At 55.2% G+C, this 21,617-nt stretch overlaps 1 protein-coding gene across 1 annotated transcript; it reads right to left on the reverse strand.

The window, feature by feature from the left end:
- Positions 1–5,912: 5,912 nt before the first annotated feature.
- Positions 5,913–16,959, reverse strand: TSPAN1 (tetraspanin 1). The gene is made up of 8 exons (XM_043963246.1): positions 16,791–16,959; positions 16,540–16,604; positions 10,737–10,943; positions 10,320–10,394; positions 7,315–7,413; positions 6,718–6,861; positions 6,274–6,357; positions 5,913–5,975 (listed from the first exon to the last, which is right to left on the reverse strand). The coding sequence occupies exons 2-8, from the start codon at positions 16,594–16,596 to the stop codon at positions 5,922–5,924; spliced, it is 720 nt and encodes a 239-aa protein (XP_043819181.1). The 5' UTR covers positions 16,597–16,604; positions 16,791–16,959; the 3' UTR covers positions 5,913–5,921.
- Between the last annotated feature and the right edge of the window lie 4,658 nt (positions 16,960–21,617).

The raw sequence follows: 21,617 nt of genomic DNA on the forward strand, positions 1-21,617 counted from the left end.
TACCTTACTAACTGTGTGACCCTGGGCACTTAACCCCAATTGCCTTAAAGCATCTGGGACAATCTCCAGTCCTCCTCTTGCCACTGGCCCCAGATGGTTCTGAAGGACAGAGTGAGATGGGTGATTCACCACAAGTCATGACATCACCCAGATGTCTGTCTCTGCTCCGAGATTTTGTCCAGCTTAGCTTCTATTTAGTGTGTGCCTGGCCACTCTTGGGAAAGGAAGTGGCCACCAGGGGGCTGACGGCTCCTCTCTGGCAGGGTTTTCGGCCTGGCACCAAGGGCAGGGACAGCCTCCCTGTGCTGGCTGGAGTGAGCAGAGGGGAAGCAGCCACGGCGGGGGGGGGGGGGGTGTCAGTGCCTACTGCACCACCCCCCCAGGTCCTCCACCTGCTCCGTCTTGGGAGACTTCCCCTAACAACCTCCTCTCTGCCCCACCCCTCACCTGTGTATCCCTGGTACCAGACAAGCCCTGGCCTGCCTGTTCCCAGGTACCCTTAGGCATCAGGCCTCCCTGGGGCCCATGAAGGCCTGGGGGCTGCAGCTTGGATGACTCACACCCAGAACCATCAGGAACCAGTCAGGAAGGCACCAAGTCAAGGAAGTACAGGGAAGAGAGGGCAGGGGCAAGGGCAGGGCAGGGCAGCACTGTTCAAGTCTGTGGGGAAAGTCCCAAAGCCAGGAAAGGTAACTGCATTTGGTGACTGAGTCATGACAGAAGCAGAAAGCACTAGCAACCTTGGAGAGGGCAGAGATGGGGAGGGGGAAGCCGGGTGAGAGGCAGAGGACTCAGTAAAAGGGACCAGAGGTGATGAAGAGAGGCAGGGGGGCAGGAGGGCCCCAGCACGAAAGGAGGTCCAAACTTGCTCTGTGACCAGCCTGAAAGGGCCCAAAAAGTCACCAGTGAAGGCCGAGGAGGCTCCTGGCCCTCCCTGCCACCTCCAACTTGGGCACTAAGACCACAGCCCATCAGCCCCATTTTCCAACACTTGCTCTCACCCTCCCAGTGACCATTCCCCAGAGGGCAGATCTAAGAGGAATAGAGCTGGGGAGGGGAGTCAAATTCAGGCCTACAGTCATGAAACACTTGCTTCCCCCAAGGACCGTCCCAGAGTGGGGTGGACTGCCCTGGGGTGCTGTGGGTGCCCCCTCCTTGGAGGTCTTCAAGGTGGGGCTGGGGAGGTGAGGCACAACGGGCAGCCAGCTGAGGGCAAGGCTCTGGGAAGCTGAGGCGTACAAAGGTACAAGGGAGGAGGTGGGGAGGGTCTTCGGCAGGGGGCAGAGAGAACAGCAATGGGGATGGCAGGGGGGTTGGGAGGCCAAGGGCAGGAGCAGCTTTGGCCAGAAGGGGGCCAGGCTGTGTGACCTTTGAGTCTGGAGGGATGGTCACTCAGAACAGGCAAGGCAGGAAGAGGAGCCCACAGTGGGCGGGAGGCTCAGTGACTGGGTCCTAGTGCACAGGGAGGGCCGGGAGCCTAGGGCCGGGGGCTCCACCCCTGGAGGGCACTTTCATTCCAGGCACTGGAGCTGGACTGAGCTAGGAGGGCAGTGGGTGGCGAGAATGTGGAGGCAGTCCGTGTAGACCGTTCTTGGAGGGCACAGAAGGCCCTAGGGAAGGGCTTTTTATTGTTTGTTTTTCTAGGCCTTGCACCTGACACCTATAAAAGTATTCCTAATATAACTTCTTATGAATTATGGTGGAACTCCCAGTCCTTCCTCATTGAGTTCCCTGAGCAGGACAGATTCACACTGCTTTTGTGGAGGCTGAATTCAGGGCCCACCCAGGAGTCATCTTGCAACATTAGAGACGTAGAGATGGTTCTGGGGGTCTTAGAACCTAGAACCCAGGAAGTCAGAATTCAGAGCATCCTGAGAACCCCCCCACACACACACACACAGAAGGTCAGAGCTGGGATGGCCCTTAGAACAACACATCTGTCAAAGCTGCCCTCATGTTGGATGTCAGCTTATCTGAACTTCACTTAACGCTGGAAGGAACTGAAACCCAGGGAAAGTTGTCCTGGCCTTGGAGGGAGCCAGGAGGGCGGAGACCCAGAGACCGTTTTGAGATGGAAGAAGGGCAGGCACCCAGACAGAAACGTGACGCCTACTGATGGGGGACAGGCAGAGGGTTAGGGAGAGTGCTGGAGTCTATTGAGAACAGGCTGCAGGGGAAGCTGGTGGCCAATCACATAAGGCTTGTTGGATTGAAGAGGAAGGGGTCTGCCTCTTAATGCCAGGGAACAGGGCTATGGTGGAAACCATGCAACAAGTCTTGCCCCTCAGCTTCTGTTCTCTGGTTCAACTGTAGCCCAGGCAGCCCTGCTGGGGCTGGGAAATGAGCAAAGGTCAGCTGTAGGGCCCTCAGATCAGGGATGAGCCGAGTATCGGAGCATCTCATCTCCGTCCGTCCTAGCTGTCTCCCACCTTCTTGCTTCTGCCTGTAGTTGAGTTTCTCCATGTCTGCCCCAATCTGTCTCAGTCTTGCCTACATCTAAGTCTCTCCATCTCTTTTTAGAGGTAGCCTCCTGGCTCCCCCAGCCAAGCCCTGAAGCCTAGGTCCCAGACAAGATGGAGTTTCCAGAGGAGAGAAGCCAGTAACTGTGTGTTAGGACTGAGGTCTGAAGAGACGGGGGGATGTGTAGCCTGCAGATAATGGGGCTGGGGGTGGGGAGAAGCAGAGGGGATTGTGGTAGCTGGTTCCAAGTAGCCAACGGGCTGTCAAGGGCCCTAGACGGTGGGACCAAGAACCATGGAGGGGAATTGCCATTAGCTGTGGGTGTTGTACAATGTACATGACTAGGGCAGCTAGGTGGTGCAGTGGATAAAGCACTGACCTTGGATTCAGAAGGACCTGAGTTCAAATTTGGTCTCAGACACTTGACACTTAGTAGCTGTGTGACCCTCATTGGCCCACAAAACAAACAAACAAACAATGTACATGATTGGGTGGTGCTGAGGGGCCAGGGGTGCTTTGAACACTCCACTCCCATGTCCCTGCCCCCTACCACATTTAGGAGGAACGGCCCCATGGCTGGGAACCAGCACAACAGGCTCTGGTCTGCGCTATCCCCTTAATGAGGCAGGTGGCTCTGGGCAAGCCCTTTCCCATCTCTGGGCCTCAGTTTCCCTACCCATAAAATGAGAAGGCTGGATACAAGGATCTCTAAGGAGTCTTCCAGCTCGTGTATTGCTGGGTCAGGGACTGGCTCCACCCCACCCCACCCCGGGAAGGTGCCCTCTATCAAGTCTCAAAGTTCAAGATGTAAGGGGAAGAAAGGAGATGGGGTGTCCCCACAGAGGTGAGATGGACCCTGTAGATCGGCTGGCCGGGCCCCCCAAAACCACATTCCTGGGAGAGGTGGGAGGCTGAGGCAGATGTATCAAGAGACACAGATGGCCTGTGAGAGCTGGGGGAGGCCTTTGATCAGGTCAGTGAGTCTCAGCACCCACCTCTCTAGTCAAAGGAAAACCCTCCAAACTGGTACCCTGCAGTGGGGTCAGCCCTGCCTTCTGAGGAAAGACCAGGTGCCAGTGCTGCTCTGTCACTTCCCCCTCAGCAGCCTGTGTCACCCTCCCCTTCTCTGTCCATCAAGTCAAGCCCTCGGTAAACATTCCACCCACTCCATAGCCTGCAACACCCTGGCACATGTGTGTGTTGTTGGGGGGGGGGAGAAGCAGGGAACTCCTGGCCTGGCAGACCTCAGGCAAATCAGCTCCTGGCACCAGACCCATCTGGCAGTGTGGAGTGGGGAGGGGGAGTGGTGCATCCCGTGATTTCTTGTAGGCCCCCTCAGGCCCCCCCACCCATGTCTCTCCACATGACTCTGTCCCTGGGCCAGCCCTCTTTGAGTTCAAGGACACGGGCGAGGGGACTTGGCCAGTAGGGACAAGAGAACAGAATCCCCCTTCTGAGCAACCCTCAGAATGAGATGTCCTTTGACCCCACTCCTTGTGGGGCAGGGCAGGATAGAGGGAAAAACAGAACCAGGAGGTCAGAGGGAGTACAGAGGAGGCATAGAGAAAGCGGGGAGAAAAAGGCCGAGCCAGAGATGGGGGCAGAGCCCAGAGACAGAGCCAGGGAGAGATAAACAAAACCAGAGAGACAGACACAAATTGACAGCCAAGATGGGAGAACCGGTCAGGCCAGCCGCCCGTTGCTGGGTAACAGTGGCCGCTTGCGACCTTCCTGTGACCAAAGCCTCTTCTCCTTGGGTCAGTTCCTCTTGGAAGCACCTCAAGCCCTGAACGCTCCAAGGAAGAGGCGGCTCTGAGCTGCAGCCCTTGGACACCCTGGGAACAGGGTCTCTTGGGTGTCCCAGGAGCGGAGCAGGCTAGGTGCCCACCACTCCCAATTCAGCCCCAGGAGAGGAAGCCGTGAAGCACCCAATAGAGGGACCAGCTTCTCCGTTACCCAGGAAACGCCAGCCATGCCCAGATGGGGCAAGAGCCAAGCCGGGCTTAGCCAGCCTGGTATTTTTATGGTGTTCCAGCTCAATGCTCAGGCCCTGGGGAGGCCAGGCAGCTGGACTAGCTGGGGCCAAAGTCCTCCTGGGAGCCCAAACTGGAAAAAAGGGACTGGTGGGTGGAGAGGATGGCAGGGGCTCTTTCTCGTTATCAGCACTTTGCCACCTAGCTGACCCAGCCCTGCACTCAGGATAAAACCACCTGCCCATTGCCTGCAGCCAACCCCCAACCTCAGCCCCAGAAAGGAATGAGCTCTCTGGGCTGCACTAGAGGCAAAGGAATGAATCACCCTCTGAGGACCGAGCCATCAGTCCAGTGTCCCACCCTGGGAGTGACTAGGACTGGATTCTGATGGCCCAAGGAGAGAATTCCCTCCACCCCCTAGGCCATCAGTGCCTGCCAGCTTCCTCATCAATAAAATGGCCATGAGAACAGCACCTCCCTCCCAGAATTGTTGTGAGAACATATGGCTAGCATGTGCTGGCACATAGTAGGTGCTGACATTGGTTACCATTTCCCTTTCACCTTCCTACCACTTCCTATAGGCATGACTTTGGATGTCCCTGTCTGCACCTCAGTTTCCCCATGTGCAAAATGGATGGGTGGGGAGGGAATCTAATAAATAGGATGTTTCCTTTCAGCTTGACGTCCCTTGGGGGAAAAGACCCCAGCAAAGTGGCCAAGCCAGGATTCAATTCTGGGTCCCTTCCTCCACATTTGAGTTTCTCCTGGGCTGAGCTGGATAGGTTGGAGCCCGGCCTCCAGAATGAGGGTGGCCACAGCTATAATTAAAATGTTCACAGCTGCCACAAGGAGAAGTGGTTCTGGTGGAAGCTTGTCTTGGGGGCTGGGAGGGGCAAGAGTGAAGCAGAAGTGTCTAGGGGCAACTTCTACGTCTGAGCATCTTGGGGCAACATCCCAGTTACCCCACCCTAATTAGAATATTCAGGCTAGGCTGGCAAATGGAAAAAAAAAATCTTTATTTTTGTACAATCAAAGTCACAAGCTTCTAGCCCCCGCCCTGCCCTCAGTCCACCCACCCCTGCCTCCCACCTCCACATCCAAGGCCTGCAGCAACTCCTCTTGTCTGAGGCTCATCAGGGATGGAGGCTGGATGGAGGGGGATCTGAGCCCTGAAGCCTGCCCCTGGTGATCTGGATCCATTGGGCTGCCCTCCCCAGAATGCCAAGGCTGCTCTGGCTCCCAAGAGCCTTCATGTTGGCCCTGGGCCCTTTCCCCCAAAATGGAACAGTGCAGGAGAGGGAAGAGGGACTTGGGAAAGATGCAGCATCTGGGGGGAAAGGGAGCTGGTCGTGGTCCCCCACAGCTGGCTCAGCTTGGATCACCTACTAATCACTGGCAGGAGCTCTGCTCTGCCCCCCAGGGCATTCACACCCACACACAACCCCCCTCCCTCTTCCCTCCCCCTCCCCCCCCACCCAGTGCTCAGCATCAGGCTTTGTCCAGTTTGCAGTAGAGGTACATGGACACCACCATGGCAGCTAGCTGAAAGGAGAGAGAGAGACAGTAGGCTGAGCCAACCAGGGGCCAGAAGGCAGCACAGTGACCGCCCAGGAGGAAGGGAGGCCTGCCTTCCTTCCCTTTCCCCCATCATGGGCCTGAGTGCCTGGAGGAATCCCCCCTCCCCCATCTCCAGGAAGCCCCCTAGACAAGGTGGCTCTGCCCCAACAAGGACCAGGCCGGGCCCTCAGTTACAGCCAGTGGGGGATAAAAGGGGGAAATGTGGGTGCTGGAGCCCTCTCCCCACCCATGCCAGCCAAGCTCATGCCTGAGCCCTCCTCACCTCTAGGGCCCCGAAGCCCGCAGCCACGCCACCCACGACAGCTGAATTGGTGTGAATGCTTTTCAAGAGCTGCCCAAAACAGCCCTGGGGGAATGGGAAGGTGGAGAGAAGGATTCGAAGGGGTCAGCCCCTTGTCAGCGGCTGGAGCACCCGGGCCCTCAGTCTTCCTCAAAGGCCTGAGTCTCCTGCCTTCACTCTGCCTCCCTCCCGTCTCATAGCTGGGCACTTGCCCCCTCCTGGCTCCTCTAGAGTCACCTCCTCCCCTCTATTCCTGCTGCTCCAACCCCAGGCCGGAACCCCCTGACCACCCACCAGGACTTCATTGGCTATAACACCTCCTGCCTGACCTTTCACACCTACTGATCTCACCCTGGCTCTCCTCCAGTCAAGAACCTCCAGGGGCTCCCGGGCACCACCAAGGCCACAGGCTGCCCTCTCTCCTACCTTGACATTGGCTGAAGCAGCCGCTTCTTCAGAACAAGAGGCTTCTGTCTCATTGGTGCAGCAGAACGAGGGAAAGTTGTGGTTCTTTTTGAAGAACGGGGAGTCCAGAAAGTCTGTGTAGTTGTTGAAACCACAGCAGTGGAGCTGGGGGAAGGAAGGGCCAGTCAGGGCCTGGGGGACAGATCCTACCCTGGCTCCCTCAGACCAAGGGGCTCCCTGAGGGAAGAGTTGTCCTCCCTCCCCAGTGTGGGTGCTCCCCAGAGCAGAGCTGTGCCCCCCTCCAGACTGAGGACTCCCCAGGGCAGAGCTGTCCTCCCTCCCAGTGTGGGTGCTCCCCAGAGCAGAGCTGTGCCCCCCTCCAGACTGAGGACTCTCCAGATTAGAGCTATCCTCCCCAGTGTGGGTGCTCCCCAGAGCAGAGCTGTGTCCCCCTCCAGACTGAGGACTCCCTAGGGCAGAGCTGTCCTCCCTCCCCAGTGTGGGTGCTTCCCAACACCAGGAGGGCTGTGTCCTCCTCGAGCCAGGATCTACCTGAGTGTAGGGCCTGTGCTGCCCCCTCTTCCCCCACACCCTACTCAGAGCAGGGGCCTCACTCACCCCTTCCATGGTGCTGTTCCACACTTGAGTGATGTCTGGTTGTTCTCCATAGTCCTTCTTGAGCACAGGGACAACCAAGGTGTTGAGCAGGTTCTCAGCCTGGAAGGAGAGGCCCCCAGCTGTCACCTCCCAGGTCTGGCCCCATCTGGCTCCATCTAGCCTTGTATGTTTCTGAGTCCCCGGCCCACATCCCCCTCTACTCTTCCTCCCTCACCAAAGCAGCATTTGCAGGCTAGGAAATCAGGCTTTCTTGTGCATGGTCTAGGCCTGCCTCTCCTCAGCTCAAACACCTTCAGTGGCTCTCTAGTGTGTGCAAAGTAAAATCCCAACTCCTTTGCCCAGCATCCAAGGCCCCTCCCCCCAATCTGGCACCTCTCCCACCTTCCAGGCTTATCTCAAAGTACCCTTCCCCACTCAAGGCTAACTGGACAACTACCCTCTGTCTTGCCTGCTCCCCTCAGCCTAGAAGGTCCTCTCTCTCCTTTACCTGCTGAGTCCTACCCAGGCTCTCAAATGACCTTCCTAACACACAGGCCTGACCAGGCCTCCCTCCCTGCCACCTCCCCTGAACCAGACTCAGAGTCTCCCTGTTGCCTTAAGAATTTTTGTTTGGTTTGGTTTTGGTTTTTTTTGCAGGGCAATGAGGGTTAAGTGACTTGCCCAGAGTCACACAGCTAGTAAGTGTCAAGTGTCTGAGGCCAGATTTGAACTCAGGTACTCCTGAATCCAGGGCCAGTGCTTTATCCACTGCGCCATCTAGCTGCCCCCTGCCTTAAGAATTAAATACAAACTACCTGGCAACGAAAACCCTTCATCACATGGGCCAAGCCTGCCCTTCCACCTTTATTTCACATTAGAGTGGGAGCTCCCTGAGGGCAGGGACTGCCTTTGGCCTTCCTTTGTACCCCCTGGGCTTAGCACAGTGCTTGGCACATAGTAGGCGCTACCATCATTATTAGTAAGAGTAATAATGGGGGCAGCTAGGTGGCGCTGTGGATAAAGCACCGGCCCTGGAGTCGGGAGGACCTGAGTTCAAATCCAACCTCAGACACTTGACATTTACTAGCTGTGTGACCCTGGGCAAGTCACTTAACCCTCATTGCCATGAAAAAAAAAAGAGTAATAACAATACCTAGCATTCATATAGTGCTTTTAGGTTTGCAAAGCATTTAACAGATATCTCATTTACCCTCACAATAACCCTGGGAGGTAGGGGCTCTTATTGGCCCCATTTCTCAGTTGAGGAAACTGAGGCTGACCAAGGTCAAGTGTATTGCTCAGTACCCAGAGTCCCACAGCTTGTAAGTGTCTGCAATGGAGTTTGAATTCAGGGCTCTCTGGGGTCCAGGTCAGGAACTCTCAACATTGCCCTTCCTTGCCATCAGCCACCTCCTGCAGGGATCTTGCCTTCCTCCCAAGGCCCTGTACTTGCTAGTCTCAGATGCGCTTGTTTCCCTATGATACATAACATTGTAACTCAGCATGTGAGTTTGGGGCTCATGCCCTCCCCACCCCCAGTCTGTGATGTGAGCTCCTGAAGGATGGGGGCCTGGACTGTTCTCTCCTGCTCTGGGCATGGGGCTTAACCCACAGTGGAGGCCCAATAAATGGTTGGCAGATGAACTGAAAGAGGGAAGGGCCCAGGAAGTAGAGTTTGGAGTCTGCCCCACAGTGGAACCAGGCCTGGGAAATATGTCGCCTCACCATAGGCCGCCCGCTCCTTCCCAACCTGGGGGCCTCTGCTCCTGGAGCCTTGGGCCCACCTTGCCTTCCAAGCCCTGCCCCCAAATGGGTTTCTTGCAGGGAGCCTTCCCAGCCTGGCTCAGCACCACCCTGCGCGCACACACACACACACACACACACACACACACACACACACACACACACACACACACACACACACCCCTCCCCTGTCCCAGTAGCACCTCGGGGAAGCCCATAGTTCACCGTTTCAGCTGTTCTCAGAGGTTTGGGGATAGCAAATCTCCTTCCCCTAAGCAGAGGGTGAGCCTCCTGAGGACAGGGCCCCCTTTCCTCCTTCTCTTAGTGGGTTCCAAGGACACGGTGCACTCAGAGAGTAGGGCACAGCCTTCCCTCAGAAGTGTTGGCAAATATTTGCTGAATCTTATTTCCCTTGGCCCCCGTGATCCGTCACCTCGTAAACATTCTGTTCCAGCTGAGGGGGCAGGAAGTGGGTCCAGGCTCTGACCTTCACTCCCCAAGGAGTTTTCTCCTCTCTTTGGAGTATGGAGCTCCGGAGCAGGGGAGGGGGAGGGGGAAGCTTTGGAGACCAACTCAGGACCAGTGGCTGGTCCAGCCCCTTCTTTACAGACTTTCAGAGATGAGAGGTAGCTCTGAGGCCCTTACCAACTCGCCGTCAACTCCCCCCCCCCCCCCCCCCCCCCCCGCAACTGTCGCTAGTCCTGCCAACTGTAGCCAGCCAAGCAAAACAAAGCTGACCCTCCCTCGGCCTGGAGTGCCTTGCCCCAAGTCTCCTTTTCTATAGCATTTAAATGGCGCTTTTAGGTTTGCGAAGCATGTTATAAAAACATCTCATTTCCCTCTCGCAATAACCCTGGGAGGCAGGGGCTCTTATTGGCCCCATTTCTCAGTTGAGAAAACTGAGGCTGACCAAGGTCAAGTGCACTTACCCAGGGTGCCACAGCTAGTAAATGTCTGAGCTGGAGTTAGAACTCAGGGCTTTCTGGCGAGTCCTGAGCTCCTTGGGCTTTGTCCAAGGTCACACATGGTGAGTCAAGGCTGGGCCTGGCCCCCCTCCTGCTTAGAGGGATGCTATGGAGTCCTGGATTCAAAACCAGGTCTGCTGCTCATTAACTGGGAGGCCCAGCCAAGCCCAACCCCGTCAGCTTCTCATTTGCATGGTGAGAAAGCCAGCCTGGACATCTCTGTGGGCCCCTTTCTGTTCTCTCTCAGAGGCACTGCTGTCCCAGGCACCTTCCCTGATCCGGCTGAGCCACCCACCCACCCTCCCTACCCCAACTCACCATGGAGGTGTAGACCAGGGCCACCACGGCCGCCGCGATCTCAGCGATAAATATTATCAGGAGGATGGAGAAAAACTGGAGGAAGAGGGACACAGAGAGGGAGGAGAATCATGGACTGAAGGAGAAGGAGTGGGAGGGGAGAGGTCTGGGTGAATCTGGAGACAGGGCACAGAGCCTGGACTCACCAGCTTCCTCAAGGCCAGCAGGGGAGGGGCATTCTTCCCCACCCTCTGATAGGGAATGTCCCTCAACAGCCCCTGGGTTTGGGGTACAGGGTGATGCTATCCCAGGGGCAAGACACTGAGACTGGGGGGCCATGAGCCAGAGGGGAAAGGCGTCTTAGGCCACAGGCTGGGGAGGGATGTTATCCTACAGCTCTGTGTGTGTGTGTGTGTGTGGGGGCTCTGGGGTCCTTACCATTAACAGCAAGCATTTACTCTCCTTCTGGGCTCCATAGCACCCCAGGAAGCCAAGCACCAGCAAGGCACAGCCCGCAGCAATCAGGAAGTAGCCCACGTTCACAAATTGCATGGCACTGGCCGACACGGGCCCGAAGATCTTCAGGAAGGAGGGCCCGTCCACAGACACCCATATTCCCACTCCCAGGAGGGCTGCACCACACAGCTGGGGACCAAAAGGGGCCTGAGTGAGGGGAGGCCCTGGCCACCCTCCCGCCCCCACCCCGGGATGGAGGGGCAGGTCTCCAGCCCCTTCTACCCCCTTGCCAAAGCTGGGCTGAGGCGACCTAAGTGGGTTTCCAGCAATCTCCAGTATAGCCCTCCAGATTGGGGCTCCAGGCTCACCCTTGGGAATCCAGAGAGCTCAGAGAAGTTTAGCTAAGCTTCTGCTGCCCTCTCTGAGTGAGAAACTCACAGGTATATAGAGCCTACTATGCACCAGGCACTGTGCTAAGCACTTTACAAATATCTTGTTTGATGCTCATAACATTATTATCTTTAGTGTACAGTTGAGGAAAATGAGGCTGACAGAGATGAAATGACTTGCTCAGGGCCACACAGCTAATAAGTATCTGAGATCATATTTGACCTCAAGTCTTCCTGACTCCAGCACCCTATCCGCTGCTTAGCTGCCTAGGAGAGGGAGGGTGGGGGTGGGAAATACTCAAGTCTCCTCTTCCCAAACATTTGTGACTCACAGGATTTCTGAGCTGTGGGCATCACCCAGCCACCTGTGCCAACCTGTACTAGAACAAGGGACTCTTTCCACCCACTTTCTCATAGTATCTCTGACCAGTCGGCTTTTTTTTTTTTTTTTTTTTTTTAGTGAGGCAATTGGGGTTAAGTGACTTGCCCAGGGTCACACAGCTAGCAAGTGTTAAGTGTCTGAGGCCAGATTTGAACTCAGGTACTCCTGACTCCAGGGCCGGTGCTCTATCCACTGTGCCACCTAGCTGCCCCGACCAGTCGGCTTTTAGCCCTCAGTTTAAAGGTCCCCAAGTGATGGGAAACTCACTACCTGACTCAGCCAATCCCAGTCTTTTTCTAGCTTTCTATTCTCTGGGCCAAAGATTTCTGGCTGTTAAGTGACCCTCACTCAGTCTGGACCTGACCAAAGCCCTCTGCCTTCTCTCCACTCCAGAAGCCATCCCAGGGCTGCCTCACAAGCCAAGACCCAAACTCAAGCTGGTCTAAAATATAGAATCAGAGCACTAGACTCTCCATGCTGGGAGGGCTAGAAATGGACTTCATGCTCCCCCTCTAGGCACTCAGACATCCTCTCTGGGGCTAGGGCATCCTTGGGCACAAGTTTGAACATATACACTCACATGCCCACATTCACACCCACCCACGAGGACAGGACAGGACACACAGAGAAACAAAGGTGAAGAGTGGAGAGAGTCCAAAGCTCAGTCAGAAGACATGCATTCCAATCTTACCTCTGTCCTCCATAATCCAAGTTCCCATTTCTAGAATTCTTCCAGGTTCACTTGGCTCAAAATAACCATTCAAGTATGGTTTTACAGAAGAGGAAACTGAGGTTAAGTGAATGACCCAAGGTGAAATGGCCAGTGGGAAGGGCCAGAGGTTAAGCTCTGCTCACAAAGAAGTCTTGGGTCACTCTCTTTCTTCACTGAGCCTCAGTTTCCACATCTGTCAAGTGAGGGAAGGGGTTGGGCCCTCTCCCAGTGTTTCTATCTGCTGAGAATGACACAGAAACCGAGAGAGAGGGGAAGGGATTGGCCACTGACCAAACCCATGCCTTCCCTTTTCCCTGGCACACCCAAGCCCAGATTAGCACCTTATCTACATAAGTGGCACCCAAATGGCTGGTTGCCCCACTGTGAAGTTAGGAAAACCGAGGTCCAGCTCTAGTGGGGTGCCTGGAGAAGGGGACCCCCAGGCTCGGAGTTGTAGCTCCTTAGGGAAGTGGGGAGGAGGTTCTGGGGATCTGAGCTGGTGACAGGAGGAAGTTTGCTGGGCACTAGCTGGGTGGGCCCAGAGCTGGATTAAGATATTTGTCTGAGAAAGAAAAGAACCAAGAGGCAAAGGGGTCAGGTTTCAAGGGTGCCAGGAATCCTGTTCTTCCCCTCTGGCTCTGAGGGCAAACCGGATCTGCTTTTAACCCTGGCTGGGCCAAAACCCCAGTGGGGCCCTGCTCTATCCCGAGCCTTCCCTGAGGGCACAGGTGTCCTACAAGGAAGGGGCAACATCCCACTTGCTGAGGGCCCTGGCCCCCAACCCTCCAATGCCCGCCTTGCCCTGTCTCCCCAAAGCTCCCCGGCTGAGCATTCTCTCCCCCAACTCCATCCCACTTGACGTCTTCACGGTCACGAGTGGTACGATGTGACTGAGCAGGCGAATACGCTAAGTGGGAAATGGAAGCCCTGAGCTTACTACTTCCTACCAGGGTCTCTCAGCTTCCTCATCTCCAAGATGGAGACAGAGACACCTGCTTGCCCTCCTTACTTCCTTACAGTGAGGTTACAGAAACAGAAGGCTGCGCTGGTCCTCTGGCTTCTCCCCTCACCCATCAGGACCCACCCTGGCCGCGTTGGACAGGGCAGCCCTGGGGGACTTCTGGAGTGGCATCTAGTCCAAGAGGCACCCAGGCATTGGGGCCAGGCCAGACTCAGGCTGACTCCTCTTCCTCCTCCCAGTATGAGAAGGCTGCTCCTGTTCTTCTTTCTCCCCCCATACCTGCCACCAGCCTCTACTTCTTCACCTTATAGTACCTTCTCTAACTCCCATAGCCTGGTCTATCCCCCCCTGCCCTCCCAGACTTCTCCCTCCAGATTTAGGAACAGTCTCACAACGGCCTTTTCTCCACCCTCGCCTACTTAAACTTACTCCCCTCATGACCCGCCTTTCCCCGAGAACCTTCCGCATGACCCCGATATAGGTATATAACATCGGTATACATAACCTTTTCTGTTGCCAAGTTTCTCTCAACCCCCATGTTCAGTTGGGCGACCCCCAGTTTAAGAAGCTAGGCTCAGGATCTCTCTACAGCTCTCCCTCGGTTGCCCAGCCTCTTCAGCTGCCTCCTTGCCTCCTCTGGCTTCTGGGATTGTTATGATAAAGCCTTTTTCTCTCCCTCCTAGGTGACCCATTTCTTTCTCATTCTCCTTACCACCCTCCAAGCTTCTAGCATCTTCCCCTGTCCTCTCCTGTCTCAGAGAATGAGGTGGCCCTTCTCTTGTCTGGCACTTGTGCCCGTGCCCCCCTCTGCTCCTGGCTTTCAGGAGAACATCTGCTGTCCTTTAGCATCCCTGCTGTCTATAAACATTCCAAGGTCCCCCCATACCTTCAAAAACCTCCCCTGCCCCCTAACGCGAGCTCAAGCTCCCAGCACCTCTCCCCTTGCTCTCACCCCAACCAGTGCACTCATGACCTCTGTCTCCTCCCTTCTCACCTCCCTGCTTCTGACCCTTCTCTGGGCCCAAAAGGGAACAAGCTCATCAATGACGTCTTGGTGTCTCTCACACCCTGGGCCTTCTCATCTTTCTCGTTCTGCTTGACCTCACCCCCATTTTTGACTTGGTTGGATTATTCCCTCCAGGAGATTCCCTTTATTTCTGTGATGCTTTTGTCTCTTCTCATTCTTCTCCTACCTGTTTGGTCATTCCTTCTCGGCTCCTTTGCCGAATCTTTCTCCCACTCCCCCACTGGGCATGTCCCCCAAGACTATCCTCAGCCCCTTTTTACTTCTCTCTCTAGTTCATCTTTCTTGGTGAACTCGTGAGCAGCATAGATAGGGTAGTGGAAAGAAGGAGGCTTGATTTGGGGGCAGAAGACCTGAGTTCAAAATCCTGTGTGACCTCGGGCAAATCATTTAAACCTTTGTAGGCCCTAGTTTCCCTCAACTCTAAAATGAGGGCGGGGGTGGACTCAATAGTCTGAGGTCTCTTCTAGTTTAAGATCTGTGACCCCGTGCCCTCTCTGCCGATGATTCCCTAATCTCTATGTCTTGCCTCCTGGGTTCCCTGATAAGCTTGCATGCAGTAAGTGCCTAATAAATGACTGCTGACTGCCTAAGTTGGTACCCTGTGATACCAACACAGAGGACTGAAGAAGCACTTAGGATAGCCAGGGACCTTAACAACTGTCCAGGCCAATGCCCCTATTTTACATATGAGGAGACTGAGGCCCTTAAAGAAGTGACTAACCAGTTTTGACCACAGGTGGCATACAGCAGGCTCCAAACCCAGCTTCCCCGACTCAGAAATCTGGTTGTTGGTTGTTTTTTTTCTACCACAGAACAAATTTCTTCCTAGATTTCGTGCTCACACCTTAGTTCCAAGGGGGCCAAAGGGAAAGCAGCTCAGTTATCATCTACACTCAGCCCTTCTCCCAACTTCCTTATTTCTGGAAAAGGCAGAGGGCGGGGCTGTTCTCCCCAGCACCCAGGCTCCAAACTTCAGGACGCCCCGATTCTTCTCTTTCTGTTGCCCCACCCACCCACCCAAAGAGATGCCAAGGTCTGTGGGGTCAAAGACCACACCAGGGTTGCACAAGGGTGCAACCCCCTTCCTGCCATAGCAATCTTCTCACCAGCATCCCCAGATAGGAGTCCTCTGTTCTCGAACCCTTCTGGTCACAGGGAGCTCACCACCTCATGGTGGACTCTTTCCCTTCTCCCTGACTTTCTAGGATTCTCTACCTTCATCACCTCTTGCCTGGACCGCTCCCTACAGTCTATCCTTTTTGATCTTGACAAAGTAAATTTTGCTGGAGGTTGGCATGAGGAGGGTGGGTGGGGAGGGAGGGAGGATTAAAGGCTATAGAATCAAGCCTATTCTAATGACTGTGGCATTCAAGGCCCTCAACAATCTGCCTTTCTTCTCCTTTCACCCCTGTCTCAGCTCAGCTCTAGTGTCCCCCTCCCCTCCTCAGTTTCCCCTGTCCCTTAGGGGAGCTAAACCTTCATTCACCATTCTCCCCCTCCCCTCAGCCCAGCCCACTGCCCCACACTCCCTCTATTACCTTGCCCTTTTCCCTCCCAGCCCCATGTCCCAGCCACATCCCCCAGCTCAACAGTGAGGGCAGGGCACACAGTTTATCTTCCTGGATTCCATGGAAGTATGGGGGAAGGGAAGAGGGGAGAAGGGCAGGAAGCTTTGGGGGAAGGTATGGCCATGGAGTCAGGCCTCTTCTCTTCCTTCCCTTCAGTAAGAGGAGGGGCCAACAGGCATGATGCTGCCAAGGGGCCCTTCATCTGACTCTCTGGACCTACATTCGGGCTTTCCCATGAGCATTCAGGGTCCTGCCCCTTGTGTTGGCCAAGTCCCCAGGCCCTCTGAACCTTGGTTTCCCCTCTAATGGAGATAGTGGCATTAATCACAACTCCCATGGCTTTAGAGGTGGGATAAAAGAGGAAATTGAGGTTCTTGGTCCAGCTAGGATGTCAGAGCCAGAATTTACCCTTTCCCCAAGTCCAAATTCGGAAACTCTTCCTCTCCCCTGTCTTGGCAGGCTCCCTGATCTCAGAGGTTCCCACAGACCCTCCAGCTCTAAGAAGAGGATTCTGGGATTTCATGGCTCTTGCCCCAGGTGGGGAAGGGGCCCCTCCAGGCTGCCAGACTTGGCTTTCAACCTTCAGCCCATCTTCCCTCCTCCTCCTCCCTCGTACCACCTGCCCCAGAGGTCAGAGCAGGGAAACTGAGCCCTGGGAGGAGGGCGCTGGTCATTTTCCGCTCCTCTGCTCCCTGGGATCTCGCCTCGGAAGGAGCCCTCCCCTACCCCCGGCCCCCAAGACTTACAAAGATGAGGAGGTTAAAGATAACCATGGTGACCTTCAGGAAGGTAAAGCAACTCATCTTGGCTCCTGGGGGCAGAGCAGGGGACATTTAGGAGTTGGACGGCCCCTTCCCAAACCATCCCCCTCCCTCTATAGTCTACGATGTCCCTAGCCGCCCCCTCCCCCCAAGCCAAGCCCCACTCCCGCCCCTGCCCTAGTTCCGGCAGCTGTGCCCTCCCTCCCTTCCTCTCTTCTCCCCTCCCCTCCCCGCACCTGTTCAGGGCCCCCGTGGGGCAGCAACTGGGGCTGGAGCTAAAGTGGAGGCGGGCACTGCACCGGGACAGGGGCTCGGACCCGACCCCTGTAGTGACTAGCCTGGGACAGCGCGCAGAAGACTAGGATCTCTGCCTCTCTGAGGCTGCGGTGGCTCACCTGAGCAACCTCGCGCCCGAGGCCGCTTTTAATGGACCCCGCCCAGGCCCGCCCCGGCCCGCCCCGCCCCGATCGGCCCTGGGCTCCGGACCCCTGCTGCCCCCTGCTGTCCCTGGCCGGAGGCGCAGGCCTGGCCGGCCGCGGGGCACTGGGCGCTGGGCGCGGTTGAACCACCGCCAGTCCAGGCAATCGGCAGCACTCAGCCACCGACCCATAGCACGGAGGGGAAGATTGAGGTCGGGCGGCACTCTAGTGGTGTGACCCAGGGCTGGTCGCTTCTTCTCTTCTCCCGGCTTCCTCAGTTTCCCTTGATGGAAAAAGACAGTTTGGGTTTGCATGACTCCTCCGGTCCCTCCCAGCTCCGAATCCAGAGATTCAAGGTTCCGTGGGCAGAAGGTCGCGCGGCCAAGCGAGACAGAATTTCCGCTGTCGGGAGCGGGAAATGGAAGCCCAGAGAAGGAAGATGACGTGCTTGAGGTTACACAGTGCGAGTTCAGCAGGGATGAAAAACGGGGTCTGCTGATCCCAAGTGACCCTTCACCCAGGGGCTCCAGGCCACCGACTCCCTGGGCTCGTGGAGACACATGACGCGCACAGATACCTGTTCCTCACCCTGAGGACACACTCAGTGACCCAACACCAGCCAGCCACACTCGGACAGACCGCCCCCCTTCACACACATCTGCAAACACACACTCCTCAGACACCCCGCTCAGACATACCCAGATACCTACCCTGCTCCCCCCCCCCCGCCCCGAGCTACATCCGGGCATAGGATTCTATCTTCCTCACGTATCCCATATCCCACCAGCACTTCCCACGGGGCTATCCCCTAGTGCCGGCTTTCATCACCTCCCCCCTGGACTATTGCAACAGCCTCCTGGCGGAAGTCTCCCTGTCTCGAGTCTCTCCCCACTCTAGCCCATCTTCCAGTCAGCGTCAAAGTGATCTTCCTAAATCCCGAGTCTGACCATGCGGTCCACTGGGAAAGTCCTGCTGGGTCCCTATGCCCTCTAAGAGCCAATGTAAGATCCTTGGTTTGAAGCCCCATCGTAACCTGCTCCACCCCCAGTCTTCCTACGCCTGACTCGCCCACACTTAGTTCTGTGACCCCGGGACACTGACCTACTTACACAAGACCCTCCATCAGGGCTTAGGGCATTGTCTCCGGCTGCTCTCCCCCCTCATCTCTGCTTCCCGGCTCCCATCCTTTCCATCAAGTCTCAGCTAAAATTTTTTCTACAAGAAGTCATCCCGCCACCCCCCAGACACTTACCAGCTGTGCAACCATGGGCAAATCACTTAACTTCTGTCTTCCTCAGTTTCCTCAACTGTGAAATGGTGATAATAAGAGCATCTATTTTCCAGCTCAATGAGGCTCAAATGAGCTATTATCTGTAAAGTGCTTATCAGTGCCTAGCACATAGTAGGCACTTCATATATCCTTCTTTCCTTCCTTTCTCTTCCTTCTCCCCTCCTTCCTCCCTTTCCTTCCCTCCCTCCCTCTCTCTATCCCTTCCTTCCTTCTCTCCTCTCCTTCCTTCCTCCCTCCCTCCTTACTTCTTTCTTTCCTTCCCTCCCTCCTTTCTTCCTTCCCTCCCTCCTTCCTTCCGTCCTCCCTTCCTTCCTCTTCCTCCCTCCTCTCCTTCCTTCTTTCCTTCCTCCCTCCGTCCCTTCCTTCCTTCTTTCCTTCCCTCCTCTCCTTCCTTTCTTCCTCCCTCCTTCCTTCCCTCCCTCCTCTCCTTCCTTCCTTTCCTTCCCTCCCTCCGTCCCTTCCTTCCTTCTTTCCTTCCCTCCTTCCCTCCCTCCTTTCCTCCCTTCCTTTCCTCCTCTCCTCTCCCTTCCTTCCTTCCTTCCTTCCTTCCTTCCTTCCTTCCTTCCTTCCTTCCTTCCTTCCTTCCTTCCTTCCTTCCATAATGGTGGGAAATGGGGTACGGGGTTGGGGTTCTTAGGACTTCCTCTTTAAAGAATTACACCCTCTTGCACACAACACTTAGTTAGAATAAGGTGATAGTTTATTTAGGAGCAAGGGAAGGGAAGGGTGGGGGGAGGGAAACCATGAAAGAAATCCTTGGACTTTTCATGGGGAGATTAGCACCAAGCACATGGCTCAGAGGTACCAAATCTCCTCGAACAGGAGACTGGAAGGTACTTTTATAGAGGACTGATGGGGGTGGACCATCTGCCCGTGAAAAGTTCCTTTAGTGAGGGAGGACTATCCCCCACTGGTGGTAGCTGGGGGAATTGGGTGAGGAGTAGAGGACCATCTCCCACTGGTAGTGACTAGAGGAATTGGGTGAGGGGTGGCTATGGATCCCTCTTCAGAACACAAAGGCCGCAACCACACCCAAACTTATCTTCCCAGGGTAAGGGAGACCAGAATGAAGGGTAAGAATCCCAAACTAGCTCAGTTCAATTTGGTTCAGCTTATTTTATCTGTCCTCTGGTTTAGTTTCTCAAGGAGAAGCTTCCTTGATGTGCCCCAGAGAACTTCTGGGGTGCTCTGCGCCCCATGACACTTCCCTCCTTCCTTCGTTCCTTCGTTCCTTCGTTCCTTCCTTCCTTCCTTCCTTCCTTCCTTCCTTCGTTCCTTCCTTCCTTCGTTCCTTCCTTCCTTCCTCCCTTCCTTCCTTCCTTCCTCCCTCCCTTCCTCCCTTCCTTTCTTCCTTCCTCCCTCCCTCCCTTCCTCCGTCCCTTCCTTCCCTCCCTCCCTCCTTCTCTCCCTCCCTCCCTCCTTCCTTCCTTCCTTCCTGCTCCCCCCCTCAGTTTATTACCTCCAATTTATCTGCTCCACATTTTGTTTGTATCTCGTTTACATGTTGCTCCCTCATGAGTCTGTGAGCTCCTTGTGAGCAGGGACTATGTTTTTGCCTTTCTTCATATCCCCGGACTTAACACAGTACCTGAACCATAGTAAGAGCTTAATAAATGCTTGTTGACTCAACTAGACACACCCCAGTATACACACAGTCCCACACTCAGACACCTCCGCTACACACACACATACACGAACCACAGAGAGACCCAGTACTACAGGGACGGATGGGGAGACCCCAAAGTGGGGGGGGTTCCGGAAACAGGTGACCAGTCCCTGGCACCTGCCCACAAAAAAATAACACGCAGGGATGCACAGGAAGCCGTTGACCCAGATACAGATAGATGGAGGCAGGCACCGCTGATCCTCCAATGCAACCGAAGATACCCAAGCTGGAAGACATAAATGCACCTCCCCCACTCCGTGGTCAAGCCACAGCCCGGGCTGGGGATAGGAAGTGAGAGTGTGTGTGGGGGACTAACTCCTCCCCTGCCAGCCCCGCCCTCAGTTCTTCTTTCCTGCCCCCCCCCCCTCCATGTCTAGCTAGGTCAGCAGGAGGCACCCAGAACCTGCTGATGGACAAAGGAAGAGTAGCCACCTGGCCAGAGCGTCCCTCCACTGACCAGCCTAGCTTCCAGTCTTGTCTCTGGGAGTTGTTGCTGTGGGTCTTACGTTACCTTGGGGCCTCATCTCCCTCTCTCCTCCCTACAAGAGACCCCCTCCCCCAAATTCCGATCCATCCTGAGGACTTGGAGCAAAGGTCTTGGGAATATGGAGGCAAACCCCTCTATTTTCACACAGGTGTCCTAGAGAGGGTCTTCCTGAGAGGGAGCTCAGAGAGGGGCAGTGACATGGTCATCCATAAGCCAGTGGTAAAGCTGGCATTTGGCAGGGGCCCCAGACTCCAAATCTACTGCTTTTTCCTTCACTAGATCCTTCACAGGATGTCCAAGTCACGGACCCATGTAGGACCTTCCTACTGGGGTCTGTGACCTTGTCTCCCTCAGAAAATTCTAGTGGTTCCTTCCTGCACAGAGGAGCAAGTTGAATTTCTGACCCTAGCATTCCAGACTTCTCCAATCTAGCTCTACCCTCTGTGGTGCAACCTTATTTCGGAAGACCCCTTTCGGGTGCAATCAACCAACCAACTTTTCTTAAGTCCTCCTAGAGCCAAGCACAGAGGAGATGAATATTCACAGATAAACAGAGAGATCTGCATGATAATGGACGGGGTAGCTGACAATTGAGGGGAAATTTCCCTTGTCAGAGGAGGCACGTGATCTGAGCCTTCCAAGAGAGTGCATTCCTGTCTTGGGGACAGACTGTGCAAAGGCCGGAAGGGCAGAGCTGGCATGTGAGGAATAGCAATTGTTCATTCTTGGATGGAGGGAGCATAGATTGGGTGAAGAAGAGTTATGTGCAATCAGTTTGGAAGGGAGGCTGGAGCCAGGTTGAAAAGAACCTTAAATGCCAACTAGAGGAATTTGGTTTTATCCCAGAGGCATGGGGGTCCAAGGGAGCTTCTTAAGAAGATGATGGTATAGGGGGCAGCTAGGTGGCATAGTGGATAAATCACTGGCCCTGGATTCAGGAGGACCTGAGTTCAAATCCAGCCTCAGACACTTGACACATACTAGCTGTGTGACTCTGGGCAAGTCACTTAAACTTCATTGCCAAGAAGAAGAAGAAGAAAGAAGAAGATTATGATGACATGGTGTGATCTGCACTTAAGGAAGATCACATTGGCATATGGGTGGAAGAAGGAATGGAGTGGAGACAGACCTCAAGCAAAGAGACCATTCAGGAGAGTTTATTGCAATAAATGGGCTGGGTGAGAAGGTGTTGGGAGCCTG

The sequence above is a fragment of the Dromiciops gliroides genome, chromosome 4 (genome assembly GCF_019393635.1).
Source record: "Dromiciops gliroides isolate mDroGli1 chromosome 4, mDroGli1.pri, whole genome shotgun sequence".
In the NCBI taxonomy this organism is placed as follows: Eukaryota; Metazoa; Chordata; class Mammalia; order Microbiotheria; family Microbiotheriidae; genus Dromiciops; species Dromiciops gliroides.

Coding starts and splice junctions, on each gene's coding strand:
- TSPAN1 (XM_043963246.1), bottom strand. CDS start 16,596: ATGAGTTGCTTTACCTTCCTGAAGGTCACCATGGTTATCTTTAACCTC. Junction 10,944..16,539: donor TCTTTAACCTCCTCATCTTT/GTAAGTCTTGGG, acceptor TTTGGTCCCCAG/CTGTGTGGTGCAGCCCTCCT. Junction 10,395..10,736: donor GTAAATGCTTGCTGTTAATG/GTAAGGACCCCA, acceptor CTCTTCCTCCAG/TTTTTCTCCATCCTCCTGAT.